The sequence below is a fragment of the Asterias rubens genome, chromosome 20 (assembly GCF_902459465.1).
Source record: "Asterias rubens chromosome 20, eAstRub1.3, whole genome shotgun sequence".
In the NCBI taxonomy this organism is placed as follows: domain Eukaryota; kingdom Metazoa; phylum Echinodermata; class Asteroidea; order Forcipulatida; family Asteriidae; genus Asterias; species Asterias rubens.
This window is the reverse complement of record NC_047081.1, coordinates 7,096,038-7,122,504: the sequence shown is the minus strand read 5'-3', so window position 1 is coordinate 7,122,504 and position 26,467 is coordinate 7,096,038. Positions and strand designations below refer to the sequence as shown.

Genomic DNA, 26,467 nt, shown 5'->3' with positions numbered 1-26,467 from the left:
AAAGAAAAAAACGTGATTATGGGTGGTTTTATTTAATATTCAAGTTCGTATGTTCACTGGACACCTTTGGTAATTGTCAAAGACCAGTGATCTCACTTAGTGTATCCCAACCTATGCATCAAGTAACAAATCTATGAACATTTTGACTCAATTGGGCATCAAAGTTGCAAAAGAATAATGAAAGCCAAAAAAAAACACTTGCCTTTTCAGATGCCTAATAATTATAAAAGGCTTCAGGCCCGAGTATTTTATTAATTGGAGTGAGAAGTTACTTTCTCAAAAAGTACTTTACTTCAGAGGGAGCCGTTTCTCACAATGTTGACTATCAACAACTCTCCATTAATTGTTACCAAGTAAGTTTGTTGTGCTTACAATTAGTTTGAGTAATTACCTAAAGTGTCCAGTGTCTTTAATACACATTTGCATAAACTCTGTGACATTTGGCTGGTGGGCAAATTCGTGTACTCAGCACTAATGAACAAAAAATGGACAAATCAATGGAACATCCATCAAAATATATCAGTGGGTTTTGTGTGATTTTTAAAGGCAAAAATTAACGACCACATAGTTCTCCCTTTATACACACAATAAAAATATCAGGCCGATACCAGCCCATTTTGGTGGTTTGCAAAAATTGTGGGTTGATTCGCACTTCTAATAATTGCTTAGTTTGTTAAACATTTTTAAAAGATTTAACACCTAATTGACAAAACTCATACGAAGAAAAAAAAAACATTCACAATGCTCCAGGATTGCACAATAGAGCATTTCTAATATCAATTATACAATTTTCATGAAAAATGATACCATGGACCTCATTTCAATTTGTTGCACTTCGGACAAGTTCAAAAAACAAAATTGAAAATTGTCAAGAATCCCCTAGTTTAAAAAAAAAAATCCTTCGGAGAACCTTTGAACCCTATGGTAGCAATGATCGTATCAAGGTCAGAGTTTACAAGTCCAAAGGTCAACTCAATGCAGGCCTGATACTTCATGGGTGCAACAAAGGCGATTGCCTCCATGCCCCCTGGTCATTGCACTGTCAGCCCTGTACGTTTCATTTTGAAAGAGCACTGGCACCAAGGCATGTTCTCCTTGGTAAAGGTCACCCTATCAGGAAACTTTAAATGTCTACTGCAGAGCATTTCAAGGGCACTAAGGCAACGACAAGGGGGCATGGAGGTAAGGCTTTGTTGCCTCCGTGAAGTAGCAGGCTTGCCTTGACAGGTGCCCTTGTAATACTCCAGTAGAATTTTAGAATTTCCTCATAAAAGGTGCCCTTTACCTAAAATGCCTTGGTGCCCTTACCCTTTCAAAAATGATGCATACCACATACATGATTGTATTGAATTTAACCACTTGTCTAATTAATACAAGTACATACATCCAGTGCAGGAATTGAACTTGAAGCCACGTGGCATGCTGATTTACTGATGAATTAGCAATTCAAAGTGTACAAGAATAAACAATGTGTATACAGTATACAACAAAACAAGATAGCACGATAACTAACATAAAAGTCATAAAATATATATTCATTTAAATAGCGGTCAATTTCCATCTCGTCTTTACATGCATTTTCATGTAAACATAAACATGTGAAAGAGAACTAAAAATAAACAAATATTAAAACTTTGAATAAATTGGTAGTCAACCAAGTATAGCACACTACTTAAGATCAAAGCACACAAAAATTAAAAAAATTAACAACCATGTTCAGTGTTCCAGATGATAACATTTGGAATGTGTTTAGTACTTTGCCAGTTAAGCCGGTTCAAGCTTACTGCGAATGCGAATGCGATACCAATTCTGACTTCACAAGTTCGCATCAATAGAATAATTTGCAACAGCCAAACTAAATGTGACAAAGTTAACTTTCGCATGAGCATTCGCAGGAAGTATGAATTGGGCTTTACATGTCAAGTTGGAACTCGAACCGCCTTGTCCTTTGTAAGACAGTACGAGTTCATGTACTTTCTGTTTATTCCAATGAAAAAAAAACGGTTCATACTTCCTGCGGAACAATCGTTGCGAAAACAGCCATGTGACATCAAAATTTGACTCCCCCTTCGCAGGAAGTATGAACCAGGCTTTATCATGGTCAAAAACTGGTTCCAGTTTCACAGGTTGCTTAGCGCTGAAGTCTGCCCTTACCAAGTCGTATAAAGCACATAATTCTATACGATGAAAGTGCAGAATTCCACGGTAAGCAAAGCTATGAAACTGAGTTCGGGTCCCTTTCAATTTTTACACTTTATTTCTAAAAAATAGGTGATTTTTTATAATGAATAAAATTAAAATTTTAAAAAACCTTAACAAAACATCCCGTGGTGTTTTCGCGTGCAGTGCAGCTTTACTTACAGTGTTAACGTGTCTCCTTCCTTAAAACTTACTCAGTTAATTATAATTTCAGTAATTAATATCATACCAATTGTGATTGTGATTGTACAAATCTGATTTCAGGTGCTTAATCTTATTTAAAAACAAACTGAAAATGGCAAGATGAATTCTGCAAAAACCCTAAAATGGTGACACAGTCTAAAAGCATACTCTACAGGATTTGTACCAGGGTACCCAACCTCGCTCCCAGGGGTGATCAATCTCGCCGCGCCATTTTATCCCAGCATGCCTTGCTGGAAGAAGTGCGACTTCAAAGTATCCAAATATGTGGTTGATCTGTTCTGCGTTGTGTGTTAGTCGAATTTTGAGACATGTTTGTGTTGATCATTATATTCAACTTTAAAAGTATTTAGGCTATCTAACCATTTGCATCCAAGGAAATGTGTCCCCCTTTAACAAGGTTTTAGCCAGAATTTGCTAAGGTTACTTAATTTGCTACGGTTACTTAATTTGCTAAGGTTACTTACTTCTTTTTAATTTATTTTTTGGGGGTTTGCAATTTTGTACCTGTTATTGTCTCTCTGCATAATGTGCGCAGACTGTTTATTTTGTTCGCTATTGCATGCCTTTGTGGTTTAAGGAATTTCAGTAATTTTTAATATTTTTAGACTCGCAAGCCACTTGAATTTCACTGTATATGTATTTATATGTGTGACAACAAACAATTGAATTGAATTGAATTGAATTGAAATTTGCAGAAAACTTAAAAACAAAGTGTCCACATTGTTCACTTACAATGTGTATTAAAAAAGTAAATAAAACAGGGTGTCCAAATGAAAAACAGGGTGACCAAAAGCCACCCAGACACCCCAATGGCTAACACGAAACATGTACATACTCACGAAAGTAGATACTCACATGGTGTTATACCCCAAACCAAATAATTATATACTATAGGTCTCAATATAATTATTGTTGTAAAAACTTGTTTTAACTTTCCCTAGCACATGATCATAGCACAAACTGTCTTCTGCAAATATTCAATGTCTTGAACATATAAAAATGATGGCCATCTCTGACTCTAATAGCAGTTATAGATATGTTTACGTTGCTGGTCTTTCCAAATCCGAGTCATTTCCGTCGGCGGAACCATGTGAGTAGTAATCAACTTCCGATACCGACAATACGAGTAGGGAGTGCGCCAATTATTAAAGTCTTTATTTTTTTTCGGGATGATATTTAGGGATTTAAAGCAGACCGCCACAAAGACATCTTCAAGGTACAAGAAACCAGTATCCAACGACTTCTTGTAGACTTTTCCTGCCACGTCAGCGGACATGACGTAACCCGTCCCAGAGAGGAACGGTGGGTATCTGCTCCCAGGGTAAGTCTCCTTTGGCATGAACCACTTGCTCTTCGGGTCTCTGATGGGTCCCCCGTTGATAAGGAAACCAAAAGCAAGGTCTGTTTTTGGCGTACTAGAACTCGACAGGTAAGTAACGAGATTGGCGTAGTTGACGTACATATCATCGTCAGTCTTCATGAAGTACGATGCATGCGAGCAATGCGAACCTACCCACTTCATTCCCATCATGGTCTTCAAGGTCAAGTTCTTGTAAGAGTCGACGAAATCTTCCTGGAGGAGATCATGATGTTGTTTACTTTCTTCCATGACCAGTTTCTGAAGATGGCTGTCTTTTGTGTAGGCTAGGAGAAAGAGTGTGACTATCTTCTTACCGTTGATCTCTTTAGGGCTTCCCCACGTCTCTCGAATAGCGTGACGCTGCTCAAAGTTTCTGTGAATCGTTGAGATTAGAATGACTAAGAAAGTCTCTTGCGGTTTCCCACGGTCGTCATAACATGCATTCGGCTCGTCAATAATCAGCTTATAATTATGGGGATTAATATGAGCTACTTTATCTATCTCAGCTATCGGTGTTTCAACTTTTGCGGGAGGGTACAAGTCCTCATACCTTGTCCTGGTATGCACCATAGTAGGAGCTTGTTTTAATGTGTTTATAAAGTCTGCTATAACGGACGGGCGGCTTTCAGCAAGCTTGGTCGTCTCAGGACGAGTTCCACGTGTTGGCTTCTTGAAGATGAAAACATCATCGACAGCTTTACTTTTGGTTAGTTTCTTCTCATCTGTTGATTGTAAGGGTTTATTTCCTCTGAATCTTAGAACATCATCTAAATTGAAATTCTTTGAGTCTATTGTTTTGTATGTACGATCCCTCTGTCCGCTATGATGATGGTGGTTCTGTTTTGCAGTCATGGGAGATCGTCCCAAGAAAAATTCAGACCTTCCTGTGATGAGCATAAAGATGAAGAAGTTTAAAGTTCCTACAAAGGTTAAGATCAAAAGGTTTCTTAGATAGAGATGCATCTCGAAGATCGGGGTCTTCAGTGGAAAGAGTTGCTTCTTATCTCATCAGTAACCCACTGAAGTCTTCTAGTTGCTACGATTCACTGACATCATCGGATGTGACACCGCACTAACCTGCACATGGGGAACAAAGATACAAAACTGTCACTTTAATTCAGCGTTGGAATTCCTCTTTGACAATCACAAGGTGTATCAAGGAGGAAGGCAGAACCTCATGGGAGGGTGGACAGGGTACGAGACGGTGACATATTCAACGTGAAGGACCAACAGAAACAACCAAATGCTGCTGAAACAACAAATCGGTCCCAGTGCTATAGGAAAAATGCTTGTTTGACAAAAAACATCAACATCCAAAAATAGATATTTTTCCTAGAAACTGAAGTTTACTTCTTGACTACAATAGCTTTTCAAACCACTAATTGATCCACTGTTATTCATAAACTAAATTTACCAGGAGCTCAGTAATCAATTTTATGAAATCCATACAAACTGCAGTAACGAACCACAGTCCTGAGCCGACAAAAATGACAGGTGCACTTTTCTATTTGTGTGAAATCACCATATGCTCTTTTGCCTATTTTGTTTTACCGCCTGTCCTCATCAGCATCATTCCAAAGCCAAGGTTGATACGAATACATTTTTCTGCGGTGGGTTTTGGTCGTCATATATTCCTCACAAATGCCCCAGAAATGGACCCTGATATCCAGGACGTCACTGTAGTACAATACGAAAGTGTAAGGCCGCCAGGGCTAGGCTTTCTCATACAAAATTTTGCTGATTTTACTAAGGGTCAAGAAAAACGGATGTAGGATTTGGTAATATACATTGTACTGCACACAAATTTCTTAACATACAAACTTACAGTGTGAGAAGCACTGCAGCTGTTGATGATTTTTAATAAGGCATTGTTTCGGTAAGGACTGACATGAATTCAAATATCTGTCAATGGAATAACTACGATGTACAATTTGCAGGTTTCTGCTGTGTTTGCAGACGTATTTGTTTTGGGAAGTCAAATAGTAAACACAACACACCCACAACACTAGACAGTCCAAAGGTCAATTCATTCTAATACCATGTACAGTGTATTGTGTGTTAAAATGGTTTATGGGACTGTGGGACATGAAGGCAGCTTAGCCTCAATAATCCCAAAAGGTATTTGGCAGAAACTTGAAGTGTTTACAAAGCAGTCCATCCACACATACATGTAGCAATTTAAAACAGATAAATACCGACCCCCATCATGAAAAATGTAGTCTTGGTGCAAGACATTCTTATTAACACTATCACTCGACAACCGTGTCCCCCGCTCACTCCCTCTTTGTCGAGCATATAACTATCATCTTGCAACACTCATTTTTCAGAATATAGTGCGAACGAGTTTGATGTGATTGGAGTATAAACCATATTGAATATGACGTCACCGTTCAAATATCTGACCTACGTACAAAAAAAAGAACATGGTGTCTGTGTGCATGCATGTGCCGTAGAAATCAAACTGGGAATGTTGCGTGCTGTGTGCTTCATTAATGTACATGGGGTACGCGTTTGGACGAGCATACGGTTTACCCTACAAGATGGCGACTTTCGTAGCAAAAAACAGGATCAATACGGTGTATTACCAAGCCATCATACTCTGTTCCCTTACGTACACGTACACATGTTGCCAGGTAATAAACGATGACGCATGGTACATATCACACATTCAGCACCTGGACTTCCGGCAGGCAAAATTCAAACACAGCCCAAATGGAAGAACAAATTAAATGGAGGTTGCACTGTCTCATCTTCATCATCATTTGATATTTAAAAGAAGGAGGCACATTTCAAGACTTGTTCCACTGTTATTTTCATAACTCTTGAGTTTATGTGGAAGCTATGACACAAAATCTGAAATTTTCACGTGACCAGTGCAGTATCTGGCCTGCCGGGAAATGCCCTTGAATGGAAAGGTCGCTCTTGTTCAAGTGGGGGAAAAAAATAATAATAAATAAATAAATAAATAAATATTTCAAATTTTTGTTTGCGTATTGTAAGAAATTTAGCCTGCTTCGCTAGCTGGTGCGTGGTGAAAACCTTGAAAACTGTATAATATTAATATCGAGGACTTGAACTGCATAATGTTTTTTAAAGCCCTCCTTATTGTACCAGATGGTGACTTGCATAGAAGTCAAGGCTTAGGCCTATAGTAAAACAAGAATGGTGTGTTGACAACACAAATGCTCCGCTGAGGTTGGAGTTGCTACACCAAGTCCTTTTTGAGTTATTGTTTAAGCCAGAATGACCTTAATATTTACCTGAGGGATCCCTAAAGTAATCCACAAACCAAGTTTGGAAGTAATACCCCAATCCTTTTTAGTTATTGCTTGGACAATATTTCTTTTGTTTAGCCATAATTAGCTTAATATTTATCTGAAGGGGTTCCAAAACAATAGACTTCTGGGGGTTCCCATGACCAATCCACAAACCAAGTTTGAAATTGATACGCCAAGTCCTTCTTGAGATATCGCTCGGACAAAGATGATGTGTACACACACACACACACACACCCAGGCATGTCTATGGTGCAGACGAGGACTTCTCTTTGTTCTCCCATTGTTTGAACATAGTTTTTGTCAGACGTCCCCATTGGTTTTGTACACAAAATCTACCGAGGACTGTCCCCGGTTTGACTTTGTCCCGGATCCCTTTTGTTAAAGTCCTCTGTTATCAATAGTAGTTATTCAATTTTGGAGGCATACTGTAGTAAGGAAGCAGCTGGTGTTACATTTCACTGGCTTTCTATTCTCAAATTATATGGGTCTTTGCACCAGATGGCGCCAGGCCTGGAATTTCATCTTTGAAAGAAAAAGGCCATTTTCATTTTGCGTTTCCAATGGAAAGTATTAAAGTCTATGGGAAACTTTTGATGGGGCACCAAGGCCAAGATCAGGGGCAACAATATGGCCATTGCCTCCGTGTCCTGTATGTAATTCCAGGCCTGGGCGCACACTGTTGATAGGCGTGATCGGGGCATTTTTAATTTGTTATTTATCACCCAACTCACAAGGCCGAACGGCCACTTCAAGTTGAGGTCTACATGTACATTTACCTGATTTGGGCTGTCGACCCATCAACTGTCACCAGTGGCACGTTGCCACCTTGGCCTGAAACAGGGTTACCCACTTCACAGTCCAAAGGATGTAGGCAAGGGTGTCATCCACAAAAAGAAGCCTGGTTTGTTGGTAGTGCAGAGTGCAGAATGCACTTTTTTTACCTTCAAAACCTTTTCGGAGCAATTATTGTGCCTTGCTCAAGTACCAGGATTCAAGCCTACACTCAGATGCTGGCAACACCAGCGCCTAGGGTCCATTTCACACTAGACCGCTTGGACATGCCACGCCACAAATGCATGACGGGTAAATTCCGAAGGACTATAACTATTCCCTTGTTTCAAAATTCCTTCTGGATTTATAAATTATAAAGTAATGATTTTGTCAGTTGAACAAAGAATTGACTAGAGTGGGATTTGAACCAATGACCTCCGGATTAACATGCCGGCGCTCTACCAACTCAATTATAAAGTACACAGGTGTTAAATTATTGGGTATGTTTGATCAGGGTTTTTTTTTTTACAGGGTCGGCCTAAACCCTTTCTTGCATACAGATCATTTTTTTTCAATACATTTCTAAAATTTTGTACCGTCACATTGCACATGATCACGAGCGCCAATTCAGTTTGCTTGAACAGCTGTTTGGCCCTATTACTTAAAATCAGCTAGTCTTTTTCTTGTCGCTGAGAAAGCGAGCTGTTTTACTCCATGCTGCTTGCTGCTGATTGACATTCCGCTGTGGTGGCACTGTTAGTAAAGAACAACGCATTGACTGAAGAGTTTATGTCGCGCTTGCACATCATAGCGCCGACGATGTTTATCAGAAATTTTTCACGATTAACCGAGGCCAAGTTAACAGTAAATCTTGCGAAAAGCCAGTTAGTTAAAGTTACTTTCTTGGGCCATGTTATTGGTCAAGGTGAAGTTCAGCCCGTCAAAGCAAAAGTTGAAGCAATTTTTAATTTTCCACAGCCAGCCGACAAAAGAGACTTGATGTGTTTTCTCGGCATGGCTGGGTACTATCGAAAGTTTTGCGAAAACTTTTCAGATGTTGTTGCTCCGCTGACAAATTTGCTCAGCAAGAAAAACAAATTTATTTGGACAGACGCATGCAGTCAAGCATTTGAGCATGTAAAAATTATGCTGGCAAGTGAACCAGTTTTGAAGGCTCCAGACTTCACCAATCCATTTAAGTTGTATGTTGATGCAAGTGATGTGGGATTTGGGTAAAATTGCAGGAAGATGATAACAGTTTTAATCATCCAGTTTGTTTTTTTCTAAGAAGTTGAACAAACAGCAAGTAAATTATTCAACAATCGAGAAAGAGTGTCTCGCTTTAGTTTTGTCTTTAAAGCATTTTGAAGTATATTTGAGTACTCCTGCCCAAACCATCACTGTGTACACTGACCACAACCCACTAGTTTTCATTCAGAAGATGAAAAATCAGAATCAGAGACTACTCCGTTGGAGTTTAATCCTCCAAGAGTTTGACATTGAAGTAATTCATGTTAAGGGCAAGGATAACATCATTGCTGATGCGTTATCAAGACGCCTCTAAAGGCGCTCTAGCTTTAATCAGAGTGCGTTTTATTTGTGATGATTATATTCCTCCAAGATGGAGCTATTATAATGTAATTCGTTAATGTATAAATGCGAATGATGAGATATTATGGTACTGTTAGTGTTATGTACTAAATTTCACGCATTTTGTGTACTTAAAATTGGAAAGTTTTTCTCAAAAAAAAAAAAAACTTTTCCCCAAGGGGGGAAGACTGTTACAGATGGGCTTTCTCTCCCCCTTATCCTGTTCCTTTTGTTATGACATATTTGTTGGTCTTTAAGAACATCTGTGGTATTTGGCAAAACAGGTCAGTCTGTTTCACAATGTGTATTGTTAGATGTTATGCAACGGTCATAATGTAACATTGTGTCCTTAATGTGTTGACACTCCAAACTTATTGTTAATGTGCAGTGGACGCAATGTTTAGTATAATTGCCCACTGCATTGTGTGATGTTTCTAGCCTATAAAATACTGGGTATGCCTCTTGCTGGGTTACACCCATCACTCCGCCACCACTGAGTCAGCCAGGGGCTCTGCCCAACCCATACATTGATGGGTGTCACCACTCCAACCGTCGGCCACACCATTGTCCAGTGTTGGTGTTTCAGCCATATTCCAGTAATAGAGGCAGTCAGTCACAACTGTGCTCTTTCTCCTTCAAGTTGATGGCTTGAACCAACCGGTTCTTGCACAGAGACAGTCAGTCAAAACTGTGCTCTTTCTCCTTCATGTTGATGGCTTGAACCACCCGGTTCTTGCGCTCCGATGGCCTAAAACCCACGCCCGGTTTTGAGGCTCTTCCTAGATGGCCTAAAACCCACGCCCGGTTTTGAGGCTCTTCCTAGATGGCCTAAACCCATGCCAGGTTTGAGGCTCTCCCCAGATGTACCAATCTAGTGCCAGACGTCAATTTAGAAGAGACACCGTGTAACCAGCACATCAAACCCAGTCATCAAACTTCCGGTAGCTATAATCTTAGAGTCTCTCATTTGAATTGTATTAAATCTGCCATGTACATTATTAATTGTTCTATTGCTTTAAATATTGTTGTTTGAGTAAAATAAATTATCATCGTGAATATAATCACTGGTTAGGTTTCACTCTTCCTTGTCAAATGTCTCTGTCGTGCTTTAGTTCCTTTTTGACATTGTAATGGACTAGGCGCACGTAACACAGTTTATGTGCTCTCTACAAATGAGCTAGGGCGTGTTACATCTGGGGGGAAAATCTCGGCATGGTGCATTTTGAAAAATTATTTCACCTCTTGAATGTAACTGGGCATTGGACATGTTGGAGAAAGAAGCGGAGAGTCCAGTGTGTTGGCACTATTTATGGGGCTACGTAAGAAAGAGCTTCCTCTACACTCTTGAGTTTAACCTACACTTTTTGTTGGTCTTTAACAAGTACCTAGAGAGAAGATTATCTCACTTGTCAGTGTGGAACTAACCATGGAGGAAGAAGATAATACCATGGACGTAATACTCATTTGAACATTTCGAGTGTACATGTAGTAGCCTACATATACTGTCGATAATAAACACTTTGAGTGGACAATTGGTATTGGGTAGAAGAGGGAGTGGAAAAACACAAGACTGCCAGTGCTAGACTTGCCAATGTCAGGTCATAAGTTTAATGGCCAAGGGGTCGATTTCACCATCACAAAGACTTACGACTAAAAGTCCTAACATCTAGACTAGTCCTAGGAGATATAAAAAACGTATGGCAAGTCCTATAGGCTATATTAAAGTTTAGGAACCACTTTTTCACTCTTTTTTACAAAAAGGGATATCTCATTGAGGTAAATTATAAATAAGAAACTATATTATTTCATATCAAGTGAAAAAGTGGTGGTGCTATACGGAAACTTTTCCCTAAATCACTGGCCTCCGGTATATGTGGCCATGTGGCCAAGTGTCAAATTCAGGCCCTAGTTAGTTCATGAATGGTCATGCTGGGTCCCCATTATACCCAATACCCAATACAATACAACTTTACTGTTTACAAGCGTCTTTCATTTTTCAACAAACATGACAAAGAAAAAGCCAGGGACCACAGCAATACTGCGCTAGGCGACCATTGTGTAAAATCAACCAGGCGGTATTTGGGATAAACCCTGTCAAATGTCAGTGTGCTATATATGGCACTAACCACCCCCATTTTAACACTAAAACCGAAGAACCGACAGATGAAGAAATGCCGCTCTACACAAACACAATGCCTGTAGCTGTAGTAGTCGTTTGACCAGTTCTGGATCACTTTTTGAATTCACATTGTTTTTTGTTGCAATCTCTTTGATATCTCAAACAAAAAAGTTTATCAGTTTACCTAAACATGACATAAAACTCACCAAGTATTCACTGACAAAAAAAGATTAGTCCTTTCGAAGGGGCTTTGAGAAAAGTATCGTCACCTGTTTGACCAGTTCAGGATCAGTTGAATCTATTCTGAATCAGTAGAGTGCCCTTTATTGCAAACCCATACTCCCATTCATAAAACTGTCTCTCAAGGACACGAAACTTCAGAGGTGTGTTGGCATGGACTTGGACTTCCTTTCTTTAGTGAATGTCATGCAAGTGTCTTCAATAGCAGCGCAAAAACCCAGCGACAAAACCACAAAACAACAGCAAAGGCAAATAAAGAAGTGAAGCGAACCTAAAAAGCATTATTGACCCCTCCAAGTTTAATTTTCTCACACAAAAGTTTGCTGAAGTAATGTTTCTCAAAATCGACTAAAAAAACCGTCTACTGCAGTAGTATGATTTTACCTTATTTAGTAAGTTAGTGCGGCACCATTTGACGCAATGAGATGTTGAGTGATCCAGAACTGGTCAAGGGTAAGTTGCCCACCCCAAAGAAGATTTTTGTAACTTTGTCTCCAGGGCTGTATGCTTCGTTTTTGAAAGGGCAAGGGCACCAAGGCATTTTCTCTTTGGCAAAGGGCACCCTATGAGGAAATTTCTACTGGAGCATTTCAAGGGCACCAAGGCAATGACAAGGGGCAACGGAGGCAATCGCCTCCGTTGCCTCCGTGAAGTATCAGGCCTGCGTCTCCTCAAAAAAACAAGATGACTGCACAGTATTTACAGGAATTAATTTTTACACATTCTTATCATTTTACATAAATATTTTTTGCCCCGGCACTCCAATTCTAAAGGTAAGAAGTTTTACCAGTGTTTTTCAACCAACATTTTTAAACACACAATTTTTCAATTTCGCAGACAACCTTCAGGAAAACGGCCATAATTCATTTGCTGATGATGGGTATAATGAGAAGTGATATAATTATTTGGTTGTTGCAAAGTTGAAGTGATCCCGAACCGGTCAATGATCCCGAACTGGTCAAATGACTGTAGTGTAGGCTGTGTATATAATAATAGAGCAATTGGGTTTACGCAATGGACCGTACACTGTTTATAAAAACAGAAATGAAATCGTGTGTCAATCATTATTTAAGTACATCCCTACCTCACACAAGCAACAAATATGTCTTAACCTTTCAGTGAACACAATGTATTATTGATATTGACACCAATCCTTTGCAAATCTGTAAAAACTTTAGGTAAAAATTCGGTATTTAACTCACCTCCTCATCGTTCGGCGGATGTTGACTAAAAAATGCATTATGCGTGGTTGTGTACGGTGTAATGTACATCCATACACCATACATTGTACATGCGTGTAACATACACAGTGTCTTATCTATGCGCTTCGTGTAGAAGTCATCGTGCGATTACCAGCGAGCATACTTGGGGCAGTACCAAGAAAGATGGTGGCTGCGAGGAGACATGTTAAATATTTCTTAAAGGCCTTCCGCACCTTGCTGCCTATACAGGTGTGTGAATGAAAAACTCAGACTACCATTTGAGCGTGGCCAGTGGAATCTAACTGGCAATAGACTCGAACTTAACCATTTCATGGAACAATATATTTCAAGAGAAAATCTTTCACCAGAACCTTCTGTAAGCCCTGCAAATTATTTGTAAATACTGTACCGAAAGTGTATATAAAGGCTTTAACATTCAAACATATAGTATAAAACATTGTGAAAAACGGCTCCCTCTGAAGTAAAGTAGTTTTCGAGAAAGAAGAAATTGTCCATGAATTTGATTTCGAGACCTCAGAATTAGCTAGAATTAACAACACAATCTGAATTTATAATAGGTGAAGTTTGCGGGGATAATTATGTTACCAAAACCCTCACCTAATTATACTTAGGCCTACCATGATGCAATGGGTGCGTTCGTTTAGCTTCCCTGGGTCGACCCCGGTCTGCCCCGGTAAAGTTCGAATAGCTTTGACGGGGCTCACCTAGGTCAGAGCCCCCAGTGCCCTGTGTGGAGAGGGACACTTGGGGTGATTTGCGTGCATGCCGTCACCACAAGGGGCGAGTGTGATCGTTCGATTACCTCTTGTCAGGGGCTCACCCGAGTGAGCACTGCGGGGTAGACCCAGGGAAGCTAAACGAACGCCCCCCCCCCCCCCCCGCTTCAAATCCTACGATCACATCAATATTCTAATTTATTCTTGAACGCCACATTCTCCCATATTATTGTGTTATTGATAATTTAAAAAAAAAATCTTAGCGAGGACACGTCCAAGAATAGTGGATTTACAGACAAGTCTGCAGTGCTATAACCACACAGAGCAACTCCACAAGTTCAAACATTATTATTTACGTGGACTCCAAAATACACGTAGGCCTACACAAGGAACAAAGACTGCAATCATACATCCGATGTTGTGCATACATTATAATAATGCATTAATTATAATAATGCACTGCACACCAACACAAAGAAACAACATTTCTTTTGACCAAAATATAAACAGCCCGCAAAAACCGTAGCCAAAGCTTTACAATGGTAGGCTCATTAACAATAGTCATGAATAATTAATTCGGAACGGGTGGTAGCAGTTTTTGCATGGGGTAGTTTAATTCCTAACTCCATGGTTTATGCATGGGGGGGGGGGGAACGACACGCGTCGACACTACGCTTCGTTGCACAGAGAAGATGGAGGTAGACTTGCCGACAAGTCCTGCAAAACGTCTGTCTGAGGTGATAGTGACACGTCTCTCTCGCAACCATCTCGCGAGAGGGCTGCTCCGACGACTACGTTGGGAAGTCGTAAGCAGTATAAATAGTCTCGCGCGGAGCAATAGTCTCTCGAGAATAATGAATAGTGAAAATGAAGTGTATCTGAAATGAGATTGTGAGAGAGTGGAGGTCGTAGAAGGGACATCTGGTTGATGGCATGTGTGGTGATGAATTCCAAAGTTTAGGGTCAACACACTCAAAAGCGCATCTCCCAGAGCAGGCCTACCTGCAGTTTTACAAAGTTGGTAACTGAGACTGGAAGTTTGAATGACAGTACTGGACACTATCGGTAATTGTCAAAGACTACTCTTCACAGTTAGTGTATCTCAACATAATGCATAAAAAAACAAAGCTGTGGAAATTTGAGCTCAATCGGTCATCGAAGTTGCGAGATAATAATGAAAGAAAAAAACACCTTTGTCACACGAAGTTGTGTGCTTTCAGATACTTGATTTCGAGACCTCAAATACTAAACTGAGGTCTCAAAATCAAATTCGTGGAAAATTACTTCTTTCTCACATGTTACTTCATATAGGGAGCCGTTTCTCACAATTTTGTATATTATCAACCTCTCCCCATTACTCATATGTTAATAATTTTTTTGAGTGATTACCATAGTATCCACTGCCTTTAAACAAAACACCTTTTAGTCAAAAGATTACACAAAATAACATGAAGGCGCTTGCCCATAGGGCTTTATACACAATCATCAAAATGTTCAAATTGGTCCTAAATCTGACAGATAGCCAATGTAAATCAACTTACAAAGACGAGACATGACAATTAGCCTATCACATGAGTTTTGGACCCGTTGAAGGTTATTGATGAGACTGTCTGGCAAAACAGGAGGCTGTTACAATAATAGTCCAAACGACTCAATATAAAGACATGAATTGATTTTTCGGTGCAACTCCTTGACAGATATTTACTGATACGTCTAATTATTGTGTTAAAAAAAATAAAAAAAGACGCGCTGCAAGCTTTTGTAGTGTGCATGTTCATATTCATATGACTATCGAGCCCGGCGCTCAGTTTTTTCACAATGGGGTCAATCACATTAAAATACAACAATTTTGTTTTGTTATAAAACCCGAATTATACCATTAACTTAGGCGCTAACATTAAAATAGTTGTTCATCAGTGACAATAACAACTACCCCAATCAGCTGTTTTAACTGCACACAACATGCGATGATTATAAACATGAAAATTAGTAACCACAACGAACTGGAGACAACTTGATGTGGCGGTCAAAAGATTGTTGCAATCAAACCAGTACGCTTGGTCGAGATCCAATGTGAGACTTTTGGGGACAATAGGTGGCAGCAGACTTACCAGGTAAATCCATTCTTCTCAGTATTTTACACATGTTCAGAATAGTATAAACAATGGGTGCGTTCGATTAGCTTCCCCGGGTCGACCCCGGTGTGCTCATCCGAGTGGCGGTTTTTTTTCCAGGACGAACGTGTGCAGATTTGTACCCACGTTCCACCTGGGAAAGGAATACGCAATAGGGTGTCGTGGCCGAGTCGATAAGAACACCGAAGCTTTGGTGCTTCTGTTCAGCAGAGTGTGGGTTTGAATCCCGGTCGTGACACTTGTGTCCCTGAGTAAAACACTTAACTGTAATTGCTTCTCTCCACCCAGGGGTAAATGGGTACCTGTGAGGGCAGAGATGGTTCTTGTGATTGATTTAGCCGAGTAGCGCATTGTTGATGGTGCACAGGCTGCATACTCCCCACCAGGGAGCTGAGATGGTTTAAGGAGTGAATTAAGGCCCAGTGACCAGGGGGAATAATGTGTAGCGCTTTGGGACGCCCTCCGGTTGTGAAAAGCGCATATAAAAACTGGCTATTATTATTATTGTTATTATTGTTATCATCACGTGACCCTTCCCGTGGTGACGTCAGTGCACCTCGGGCCAGCCCCAAGTGACCCGATCCACAAGCGGGGCACTTGGCGCTGGCCCGAGGAAGAACGTGTGCAAATTATCTGCCCACGTTCGTCCTGGTCGTCAAACTTAAATACGTCACCGGATGAGCACAACGGGGTCGACCCATGGAAGCTAATCGAACGCACCCATTGTAAATCTACCTGGTATAAGTCTGCTGCCACCTGCCATTCCACTTTCTCCAATTGGAGCCAGTTTGGCAGTAGACTGGGCCCCTGAAGGTGTCCAACCCCCCCCCCCCCCCCCCACCCCCACACACACACACATGGCGAACTGTGTACAAAATTCGTCTGATAGCGCCCTCTTTTGAATCATCCTGATCCAGGAAGGGGAAAGTAAGGTTCGCTCGTCCCCAGCGCCTTGCTTTAACCAAAGGCGCTGGGATGGGCAAACGTATCATGCACATTGGTTTAATAATGCGCAGTCCCATCATGCATCACACTCACACTGCGCCATATTTCTATGCACTGCATACGTGACGTACTTCCTGAACAAGAATCTGTGCGAGCGATTAGCATATCCCAGCGGTCCTGGATAGACTGGCCGCTGGGGCCGAGCGAAAAAGAAAGGGAGCGTTCTGCCCATGCGTGAATCTGAACATGTCTCCATAATTTGCGCTCTGCCGTCCCGAATCGAAAGCTCAATGTACATGTATTAGTTTCCCACATGGGATCAGAATCTCCTGCCACACCGGTTGTACTTTCATCTTATTTTATTTTTGTTCACTCGCCGTATTATTTAGTTTTACCTCTCCATTTTGTTCGTCTCATTTCCCTTGAGGCTCGAAGCCGTACTCCTGAACGGATTTTTTTTCTTACCTCTTTTAAATGAACACGTTGCCTTGGATCGGACGAGTTGGTCTATTAAAAGCATTTGTAACCGTTTGTTATAAAATGCATGTGGTTAGAAAGATGTTTTAAACAGCCATTTATGGGAGTGAAAAAAATCGACTCCCATAAATGGCCAGCCGTGTTTGTCGACGATGTAAAAGGACAACCGTGCAATTTCGAGGCGTATTAATGTGTAGATCATTGTATTCTAATTTTACAACATCTTTCTCACCATATACAATTATTTATAACAAACGGTTACAAAACGCTTTTCCAAGACCAACTCGACCGATCCAAGGCAACGTGTTCCTTTTAATAAATAACGGTATTAGGCCGTGTCCGAAACGGCGACTTCGGCTACAGCTACGGCTAGATCGCGCGCGTCTGCCTATTCTTCAACACTGGTAGACGCGCTGATCTAGACGTAGCTGTAGCCGAAGTCGTCGTTTCGGACACAGCCTAATTATATTCTATATCTATGGTTCGGTTACTTTCCGTACTGTCCGCCCTACCGTCCCGAATCGAAAGCTCCCTGTATAGTGTCCCACATGGGGACTGAACCTCCTGCCACACCGGTTTGTACTTTCATCTTATTGTATTGTTTGCTTTACCTTTCCATTTTTTTCCTTCTAATTTCCCTGAGGCTCGAAGCCGTACTCCTGAACGGATTTTCGTTCTCTTACCTCTTTAAGTTCACTACTTATGTTTCATCCATGTCTCTCTGAGGACTTCGTTGGACCATACCTAAGCTTAATGTTTAACTTCGTCTTCTTATGGTCGCAAGCGGGGTTTATGCGTAATAATCATCTTAAATGCATAACTACAATGCAAATAATGCATTTTTTTACCGTTTATACATCAAAGTGACATCCATCCGAGAATACACAACACAAACACAAATCACGCACGAATAATAGGCTTGAATGAACGTCAAGTGGATTTTGATCTTTAGTTAATGAAGAACAGAAAAGTCCTCCGCTGGCTTTTTTTTTTTTTTTCTTTTTTTTTTTCCTTTTTTTTATGCTTTTCTTCTCTCAATTCATTTGTCACTAAGCGACAATGCACGCATAGAGCATGGACCATCAATCGTAGAAGCACTGCTGATGGGCAATGTTTGGTCTGCGAGTTTTTATTCAATATCCTTGTCACAAGGAAAGGAATAACAGTCATCATCAATCGTGTCTCTGCTGAAGACTGTTTGCTATAAAAGATATAAAGAATATGCTGGTGGAAATCGAGTGGATTTAATTTTTAGGAAATCAACGATTTCGAAAGAAGTGTCGATCTTAGAGACAGACATTCTCTGCGGGGGAGCTCGGCATGTTGTGATATCACCATTGCATGCACCAATACCAAAATTGGTTGAGTAGGATTTGAAACTTTGCGTGTTGGTATACAGACTGCCAGACTACCATGTAATGATAATCTCTATAAAATGAGTTTGAGTGGTTCTGAAAAGAACCGTAGGTTTTAACTCGACGTTTCGATCAGTATGCTCTGATCGTCTTCTGGAGAAGGCAGCTTTGAACGATGCATTGATGAACTTCTTTGATGACTTTCAAGAAATCGACTTCTGAATTTCTGCATGGTGTTGGAAAGCTTGCAAGCTTTAAAGTAAATATACGGGATCAACATTCAAGACACAAAGAGCCACTGAAAAATACTGTGATTAAAAGTTATCATCTCTGCTTGATTTTTTTCGATGACTTTCGAGGAACCGACTTCTGAATTTCTGCATGGTGTCAAGACGCCAGGGGTGACTGTATAAGACGGTAAATAGTTGTTATCACTGCTTGAAGAAAAATTAATGATTACTGACATCTGCCTTCACATTTTTAAGGAAAGAAATCACAAAGAGGCATGATTTAACTACGGTAAAAGACGGTCATAACTGATACAACCACGGTCAAAGACAGCCATCAATAATACAACCACGGTCAAAGACAGTCTGGCTCTGGCAATGTACACGACTTCAAGAAGTGCGACCTGAGTGAAAACCTTACAACCATTCTCCGATTCGAATTGAGAACTTCCATTTGTTTGTGTTTTTTAACTTCTTCACGAGCTCGGGCGGTTCTGCACGAACTTGAAGTTTTAATTGATGATTCGCGCCACGAAGTGACCTTTGTCAACACCAGCTTTCTAACATTAACTTTTAAAAATAATCATCACTTGTAAAGGTTGGATATAAAAAGATATGCATGGACACAACTTCACTTAGTAGAGAGACGGCACACGGTGATTTGGAACACATCAGATATAAAGAGTGTATCATAATCACACGTCAAAATTTGGTATCGTCAATGTAAATTATAACGCCATAGCAATTGAATGGAAATGTGCTTCTTAGTATTACACCCAAAAGAACAACATCGTCCAAAAATAAAGCAGACAACTGATTAACAGTTCTTGTATTACAATAATTAAGGTTTAGATTGTCATTCCTGGTCATCAGGACGTGTGGGAAACATTTTGATGGACTATAATTGGCGCCAAATTGAAACCACTCTCAAAAGTAACCTATATAGAATTATCCAACAACGAACAATAAGCATGAACTTGCACATACAAGTCATAAAGGTAGCACTAAAAGGTATCCTTTGTTAAAAAAATTATCTCTCAATCTTGAATGAGAAATAAGTCAACGTTTCCGCGATGTACACAGTAATTTTGTGTCCATAAACTTTAATCTTCACTCGTTTCTCAACTCGCAAAATAACAAAAGAAGAGTAGAAGATTATTTCATGAGTTACAGAAGGTATCGTGAGTTACGGCTATCCTCCCTACAGCTAACATTAATTTCTGGTTTCTCCTTGACTATTGTCGGCGTCTTTGTTTGTGTGTGGGGGAGGGGGCTGAGTTGAAACGCCCCCCTGGATGATTTAAAAACGCATACAACAGCGCGCTCAATTAAATTAAAGATCACAATGCTGCATGGTCCTCAGGCCGATAAGAAGCGTTCTACCAAAATATCATAACTGGATGTAAACTGCTCCATTGGGAATTACATTATTTTATAATCTGGTGAGATTGAAGTTTCTTTATGAACTTTTAGTATTTTTCTAATCTGGTGAGATAGGAGTTTCTTTTACTGGACGATTGTCGGGGAGACGTTACACAAATATAGGACCGAGCCGTTTCAGAATAGAGTTTAGTCTGTGACTGCTGAGCATCATGGCCGAGGCGTACGTTCGTGCTTTCCAGACGATCGTTGGCTTGCTTGGTATCTTCGGTAACAGCCTCGTCTGCGTTGTGATATGGCGCGTTCGGATCATGCACACCCTGACTAATGTCTTCATCTTCAACCAAGCTGTGGTCGACTTCTTCTCGTCTCTCATGTTGATACTCAGCATTAATGTGCCGGTCCCTGAGAAGGTACCTGAAGGTGTTGCCGGCCTCTTGCTGTGCTACCTCTGGGTGACTCGTGTCTTCTTATGGTCGTCGTTCTTTACGTCCACGACGAGCTTGGTGTCGCTGACCATCGAGAGGTACGTTGCGATTGTGTTCCCGTTCAAGTATCAAGTTTTCTTCGGTCGCCGTGTTGCTGCGGGTCTCATCACTTTGACATGGGTGTACGGGTTTCTCTCGTCCGGGTTCAACCTGGTGTGGGTGGAATACGTCGAGAAGGACGGCAGCTGCAAGGCGTATGTCTTACCCGAGCCACCGGTGGTCAGCGCTTTCTTACTCTTGCAACTGAACTTCATGGTCCCCGCAACTGTCATGTTCATCGCGTACAGCCATATCTCCATCACCCTGAAACGCACGGCCAAACGCGCAGCACCCACCACAGGGGCTTCGTCGAGCTCAACGGACGCAACGACGATAGATGGGTCTCTCCTGCGCGCGAGACGCAACACCTTCAAGACGCTCTTCATTGTCTTCGTGGTGTACATGATTTGCTGGGCCCCAAACACTATCATATTCAGCCTGTTTCTACTCGGGGTCGAGATAGATCTTGATGGGGCTCTATACATCATCTCAGTATTTCTGGTTGTTTGTAATTCGTGTGCGAATCCTATTATATATGCGTTGAAATATAGACAGTTCAGGAAGGGTTTGAATAAACTGTTGGGCCGAAACAACCGGGTTGACATTGACGGTGACATCACTACTGTGTCTGGCCGTACCGGGCAAAGAGAACGAACTTGAAAATGTAATAGATGTTTATTTTTTGCATCGGGGATAAAGACTGTAATGTAGTTTTCTTTTAACCTTTATACCCGACATGTATATCACTTTCTTGGAGTAATTTGAGTGAAAAACCACTCGTTTTGTCCGCCATACCACTCTTGTCAAAGACCCATTTTATGGCGGACAACATGTTTTGGAGTGAAAGACATCTACTTTCAACTCAACTTAGAGAAGTTCGTTCCAATTTCACTTAAAAAGATTGACACAATTATTTTAACTTTCAATCTCGACAGAGCGAAACTAACGCCACTCAGACAGGAGAGGGAAAGTTTCACTCTTTTACATTAAGAGAGCAAGCAATCCGTACTTTCCCGAGTTCCGAAAAAAAACCTTAGGCAAACCACACGGTTGCGATTTGAACCCACGACCTTTTCATTCAAACTGCCTTTAGCTACCAGGCATGCTCGATTTTTGTTTAGTGGGACATGTCTGGGGTTCGAATACCGGCCGAGTGATTTGCCTGTGGGTTTGGTTTTCACAGAACTCAGGAAAGTATACAGAGTATTGTACAAAACAAAATCACGGAACTTGAAATTGTTCTTTTAATCTACGAATATTATATTGTCTTTGTTTATTCGAAATGTAGTTAAATAGAACAAGTCTGATCAGTATATTATGGTGTGTTTTATTTCTCATCTATATTGCCTATAATATGTTGAAAAATTCACTCATGGGAATCAAAAATCAATTTTAAAAAATGGGGAAGCTAAATTGTTTGTTATGAATTAATAAGATAAAGAGACAAACATTTTGATGATGACTTGAACACATGTTTTTCTTTATTTCAATTCCATACAACACTTAGATGTTAATTAAGTGATCAATAGTAATGTAATATTAAAGGCATTGAACACCTTTGGTAATATTGTCAAAAAACCTATACTCGCACTTGGTATATCCCAATGTATGCATACAATAAGAAATCTGTGAAATTTTTGACAAAATTTGTCATCGCCGTTGCAAGCGAAAAACACTCTTATTGCACAATTTGTGTATATTATTCAGATGCCTAATAAAAGGCATCAGGCCTAAAGTCTTTAATGTTTTATACTACCAACAGCTCTCCATTGCTCGTGGTTGCCAAGCACTTTTTATGCAAACAATTTTTTTGAGTAGTTACCATAGTGTTTTTCAATACATTCAAAATTTCATGACACTACAATGTTAATTCAGTTAATAATTATTGTAACTAACGGCGAACCGTAAATCATTACCTCTAGATAAGTGTAAAAGACTTTGTTTTCTATCTGAGTCATGGCAGAAACTAGTTTTTTGTCAGTGAAGAAAGGCAAAGGTACGTTTTTATTCTGTCTCATTTTTGGTAAATTTGTGAGAGCAATCATTGTTGTAAAAAAAGAAAAAACTGTATTTTACAAGATTTTATTTATTATGCAAATATATAAGCAGTAGTGCTGGGCGAATAGTGAAATTTTGATATTCGGATGCCGTGAATGAGATCGTATGGGCGGATTGATAGTAGTTTTAGACAGTGTCACTCGGTTCATTCATAAAAATAACCGGATCTAATTTAAAGATGGCGATTTGCTTTTTCTTTTGATCGTGATTGACTCTACGTGAAGGAAAACTTTCGTAATCTTTGAACAAATTATGTCAGAAATGTCATTGTTTTAACTCTTCACGGAGGTGAGCATAGTTAAATACATAATTTATGCTGTTTTATGCTGTCTTAAAAGAAGTTTCATAAGGATTCAGACAAAACATTCCTATCAGTTGTCGCCCGACGTCCGCGGATATTCGGATATTAAAAGAATATCCGGTTACTTGGTTGTAATTACAGAACTATCCGGTTTATAAATAGGTATTCGCGCCCTATGCGGATATCCGGTTAAGAAAAAAAAAGGGCATTCGCGGTTACGGATAGGAAAACCTATTCGCCATTAACCGGATATTCGAATAATTCGCCCAGGCCTAATAAGCAGCTGTTACAACTGCTTACCATAAAAAAAATACTCATGATACAAATGCAGAAATTAGTTGGTGCCCTGAAAATGGTAGATTCAAATATTAGTTGGTGCCCTGAAAATGGTAGATTCAAAAATTGGTTGGTGCCCTGAAAATGGTCGATTCAAAAATTAGTTGGTGCCCTGAAAATGGTAGATTCAAAAATTAGTTGGTGCCCTGAAAATGGTAGATTCAAAAATTAGTTGGTGCGCTGAAAATGGTAGATTCAAAAATTAGTTGGTGCCCTGAAAATGGTAGATTCAAAAATTAGTTGGTGCCCTGAAAATGGTAGATTCAAAAATTAGTTCTGTGCCCTGAAAATGGTAGATTCAAAAATTAGTTGGTGCCCTGACAAAGATTCGAAAATTAGTTGGTGGCCTGACAGGCATGACACTTCATGGAGGCAATGAAGGCGCTGACCTCCATGCCCCCTGGTCAATAGCCTTTTGGAAAAATGGTGGACACTATGGGGTTTGGAGGATATGATTACATTTACCCAAACATAACACTAACAGTGTCCGCCATACCTCAAAATGGCTTATTGCCTTGTTGCCACCGAACAGAAATGCTCACAGTAGAAATTTACACTTTCCTCGTAGAATGCCCTTTACTCGACCCCACCAGAGGCTTTCTCGGAGAAAGACTCTGCTACAGGGTCTTAATTTTATTATGTAACACTACTATCAAGTACGCACTTTAACTATACGCACAATAATTATTTATTATTAAACTATCAATAAAGCACTAAAACTGTTTAGTTTTATACTATCAATTACGCACTGTATTATTTTATTTAATAAAATTTAAAAAAAAACATTGCACACATTGGTAGTGCAGTTTGGCCTATTTCACGGAGGAAATGAATAAACGCTTACTAAACGCCTAACGGGAATTTAAGTTTTCTCATCAAAATATGACATTTCAGATAGAAATATTAAAACAGCTACTTGACGAGCGGAATGTTTTTAACGAAAATGCTATTTTAACTTATTTATAATGCGTTTGTTCACCAATTAAATGTAATTTAATACATATGTGTTGATATGTGTAAACTTCTGAATTTGTTTTCGTAATTATCGATTAAAAAATCAGGCCCCAACCTCAAGGTTTTGAAAAAAACTAAAAACACTTCTGCCGTTGACGGCGCGCGTCAAAACGATAATGCTTGGAGGTAATTGTTGGGAGTTTTCTTTGTTATACCTCCACGCTGCAACAAAGTGGCTATGCAAATTGGAGCTCCCAACTATGACGTAATATGAGTGATGACGTAACACAGCTTCTCGCGAATCTTTCAGAAAAAGCGCTGGTAAGGATATTCGAAACGACTGGGTTTTGTTTATTAAAATCTATTTGTAGTCATATGAATCGATTTTCTTATTGATTGAAAACAATTTAAATGAAATTTAGCAAAGTTCACGACTTGACATTTTCGTTCAAGCAGGTTTAAAGTAATGTTTTCTACTATCATTTCATTAGACAGTGTATAAGTTTTATGTAAATCAGTGATCTTGGACGGTTTCTTCTTACAAGTTCTGTCAATGTACCTTTAAGCAGAATGTTATGCTTAGCATCTTTCTGCTAAGCAAGAATAAGCTGGATACAGTCACGCACCTATAACTAAAACTTGTATTTCATTGTCTGCTCTCCTCTGGTTTCTTGGCTTAGTAGACTCGGAGAGTCCATGGCTTCAAGAACCAGAACAAATAAAATGTAACAAAACGAAAAGGAATGGCTTGTGAAATCCAATAAAGATCTGTATTTTGTACAATACTCGGCAACCTGTTCGTGCCATTCACCACCCAAAAGAAAAATCCACCATCAGTTCTCGGGAAAACTACTCTTCAAACGGAATTAAACAATGCTGAACAAAACAAACCTATAACCCCCAAAAATTCTTCAAGATGTGTTTCTTGTTCAACCTATAAAAGAAAGGATATATAAAATTATTTCAGGGGTTCTAACGATTTGTGCACGCCTTTTACATTAGCTTCTGAAATTGCCCCATATTGGTTTGCTCCTAATTCATTTAAGTGTTACCATGTGCGGTTTGGGGGGTTTTAATCAGTTTTAGAACCACTTTGATTTAATATATTGTAGGCCAGGGCGACTACGACACGCAACTAATTTTTAATTCTCAAGATGCATTGTGAAACAAAATATTTAGCGCAGGAATAATATATAGGTTTTCTCAGTCAATTTCGGCAATTTAATGGGAAGCCAATTAAACCATCAAACCATTCTAATTCGCGCGAAATTCAATGCTGCTTAAAGTGGTCATTCAATTTCGTTTTAAGCCTAGGCAAATGTAATGTTGCGTCAATCGATTTAACAGCCAACTTTTTAAAGTTTTTTTGAATGTTAAAACATTCAACAAAACAGTATTTAGATTTGCTGGAGCTTTTCCAGTCCAACCAGATTGTTAAATTGAATGTTATGCTAAGTTGAACACATTGTTAATGGAATTCGAATGTTGGTTTTCTTTCATTTTCACGAACAAAATGTCACTTGAATTAAATGGATTAGCAGTTATTTTAATATTTTTCGGATTATGAATCAGGAAATGCTGTCTCTTTTCCTTGGAACAAAATATTTCTAGATAAATTCTTGTCAACGAAAAGTCCTCAAGAACTCTTTTTGTTTAAAGGCACTGGGACACTATTAGTAATTTCTTAAAATAATTGTTAGGAAGAAAACTTACTTGCTAACGATAGAGAGCTGTTGATAAGTATAAAACATCATGAGAAACAGCTCTACCTCTGAATTAACGAAGTTTTCGAGAAAAAGGTAATTTTCCCCATCGTTTTCGAGACGTCAAAATTTTAGAGGTCGCGAAATCAAGCATCTTCGTATGACAAGGGTGTTTTTTTCTTTCATAGTTATCTCGCAACTTAGACGACCAATTGAGTTCGAATTTTCACAGGGTTTGTTATTTTGTGCTTATGTGGAAATACACCAAGAGAGAAGACTGTCTTTCACAATTACCAATTAGTGTCCAGTGTCTTTAAAGAATAATATACAAGTATATATAGACCTCTTTTTTTAGTTTTTTCTTTTTTT

At 39.6% G+C, this 26,467-nt stretch overlaps 2 protein-coding genes across 2 annotated transcripts; one reads left to right on the top strand and one right to left on the bottom strand.

The window, feature by feature from the left end:
• Nucleotides 1–3,102: 3,102 nt before the first annotated feature.
• Nucleotides 3,103–13,040, bottom strand: LOC117303826 (beta-1,3-galactosyltransferase 1-like). Its single transcript, XM_033788208.1, has 2 exons — nt 12,964–13,040; nt 3,103–4,840 (listed from the first exon to the last, which is right to left on the bottom strand). Exon 2 carries the CDS (start codon nt 4,724–4,726, stop codon nt 3,422–3,424), a length of 1,305 nt encoding a protein of 434 aa, XP_033644099.1. The 5' UTR covers nt 4,727–4,840; nt 12,964–13,040; the 3' UTR covers nt 3,103–3,421.
• Nucleotides 13,041–20,431: 7,391 nt separating this feature from the next.
• Nucleotides 20,432–21,406, top strand: LOC117303981 (octopamine receptor 1-like). Its single transcript, XM_033788451.1, has one exon. The coding sequence runs from the start codon at nt 20,432–20,434 to the stop codon at nt 21,404–21,406; it is 975 nt and encodes a 324-aa protein (XP_033644342.1).
• The last annotated feature ends 5,061 nt before the right edge of the window (nt 21,407–26,467 follow it).

Bases quoted from the DNA above. Each gene is read 5' to 3' on its own strand.
- LOC117303826 (XM_033788208.1), bottom strand. From the start codon at position 4,726: ATGCATCTCTATCTAAGAAACCTTTTGATCTTAACCTTTGTAGGAACT.
- LOC117303981 (XM_033788451.1), top strand. From the start codon at position 20,432: ATGGCCGAGGCGTACGTTCGTGCTTTCCAGACGATCGTTGGCTTGCTT.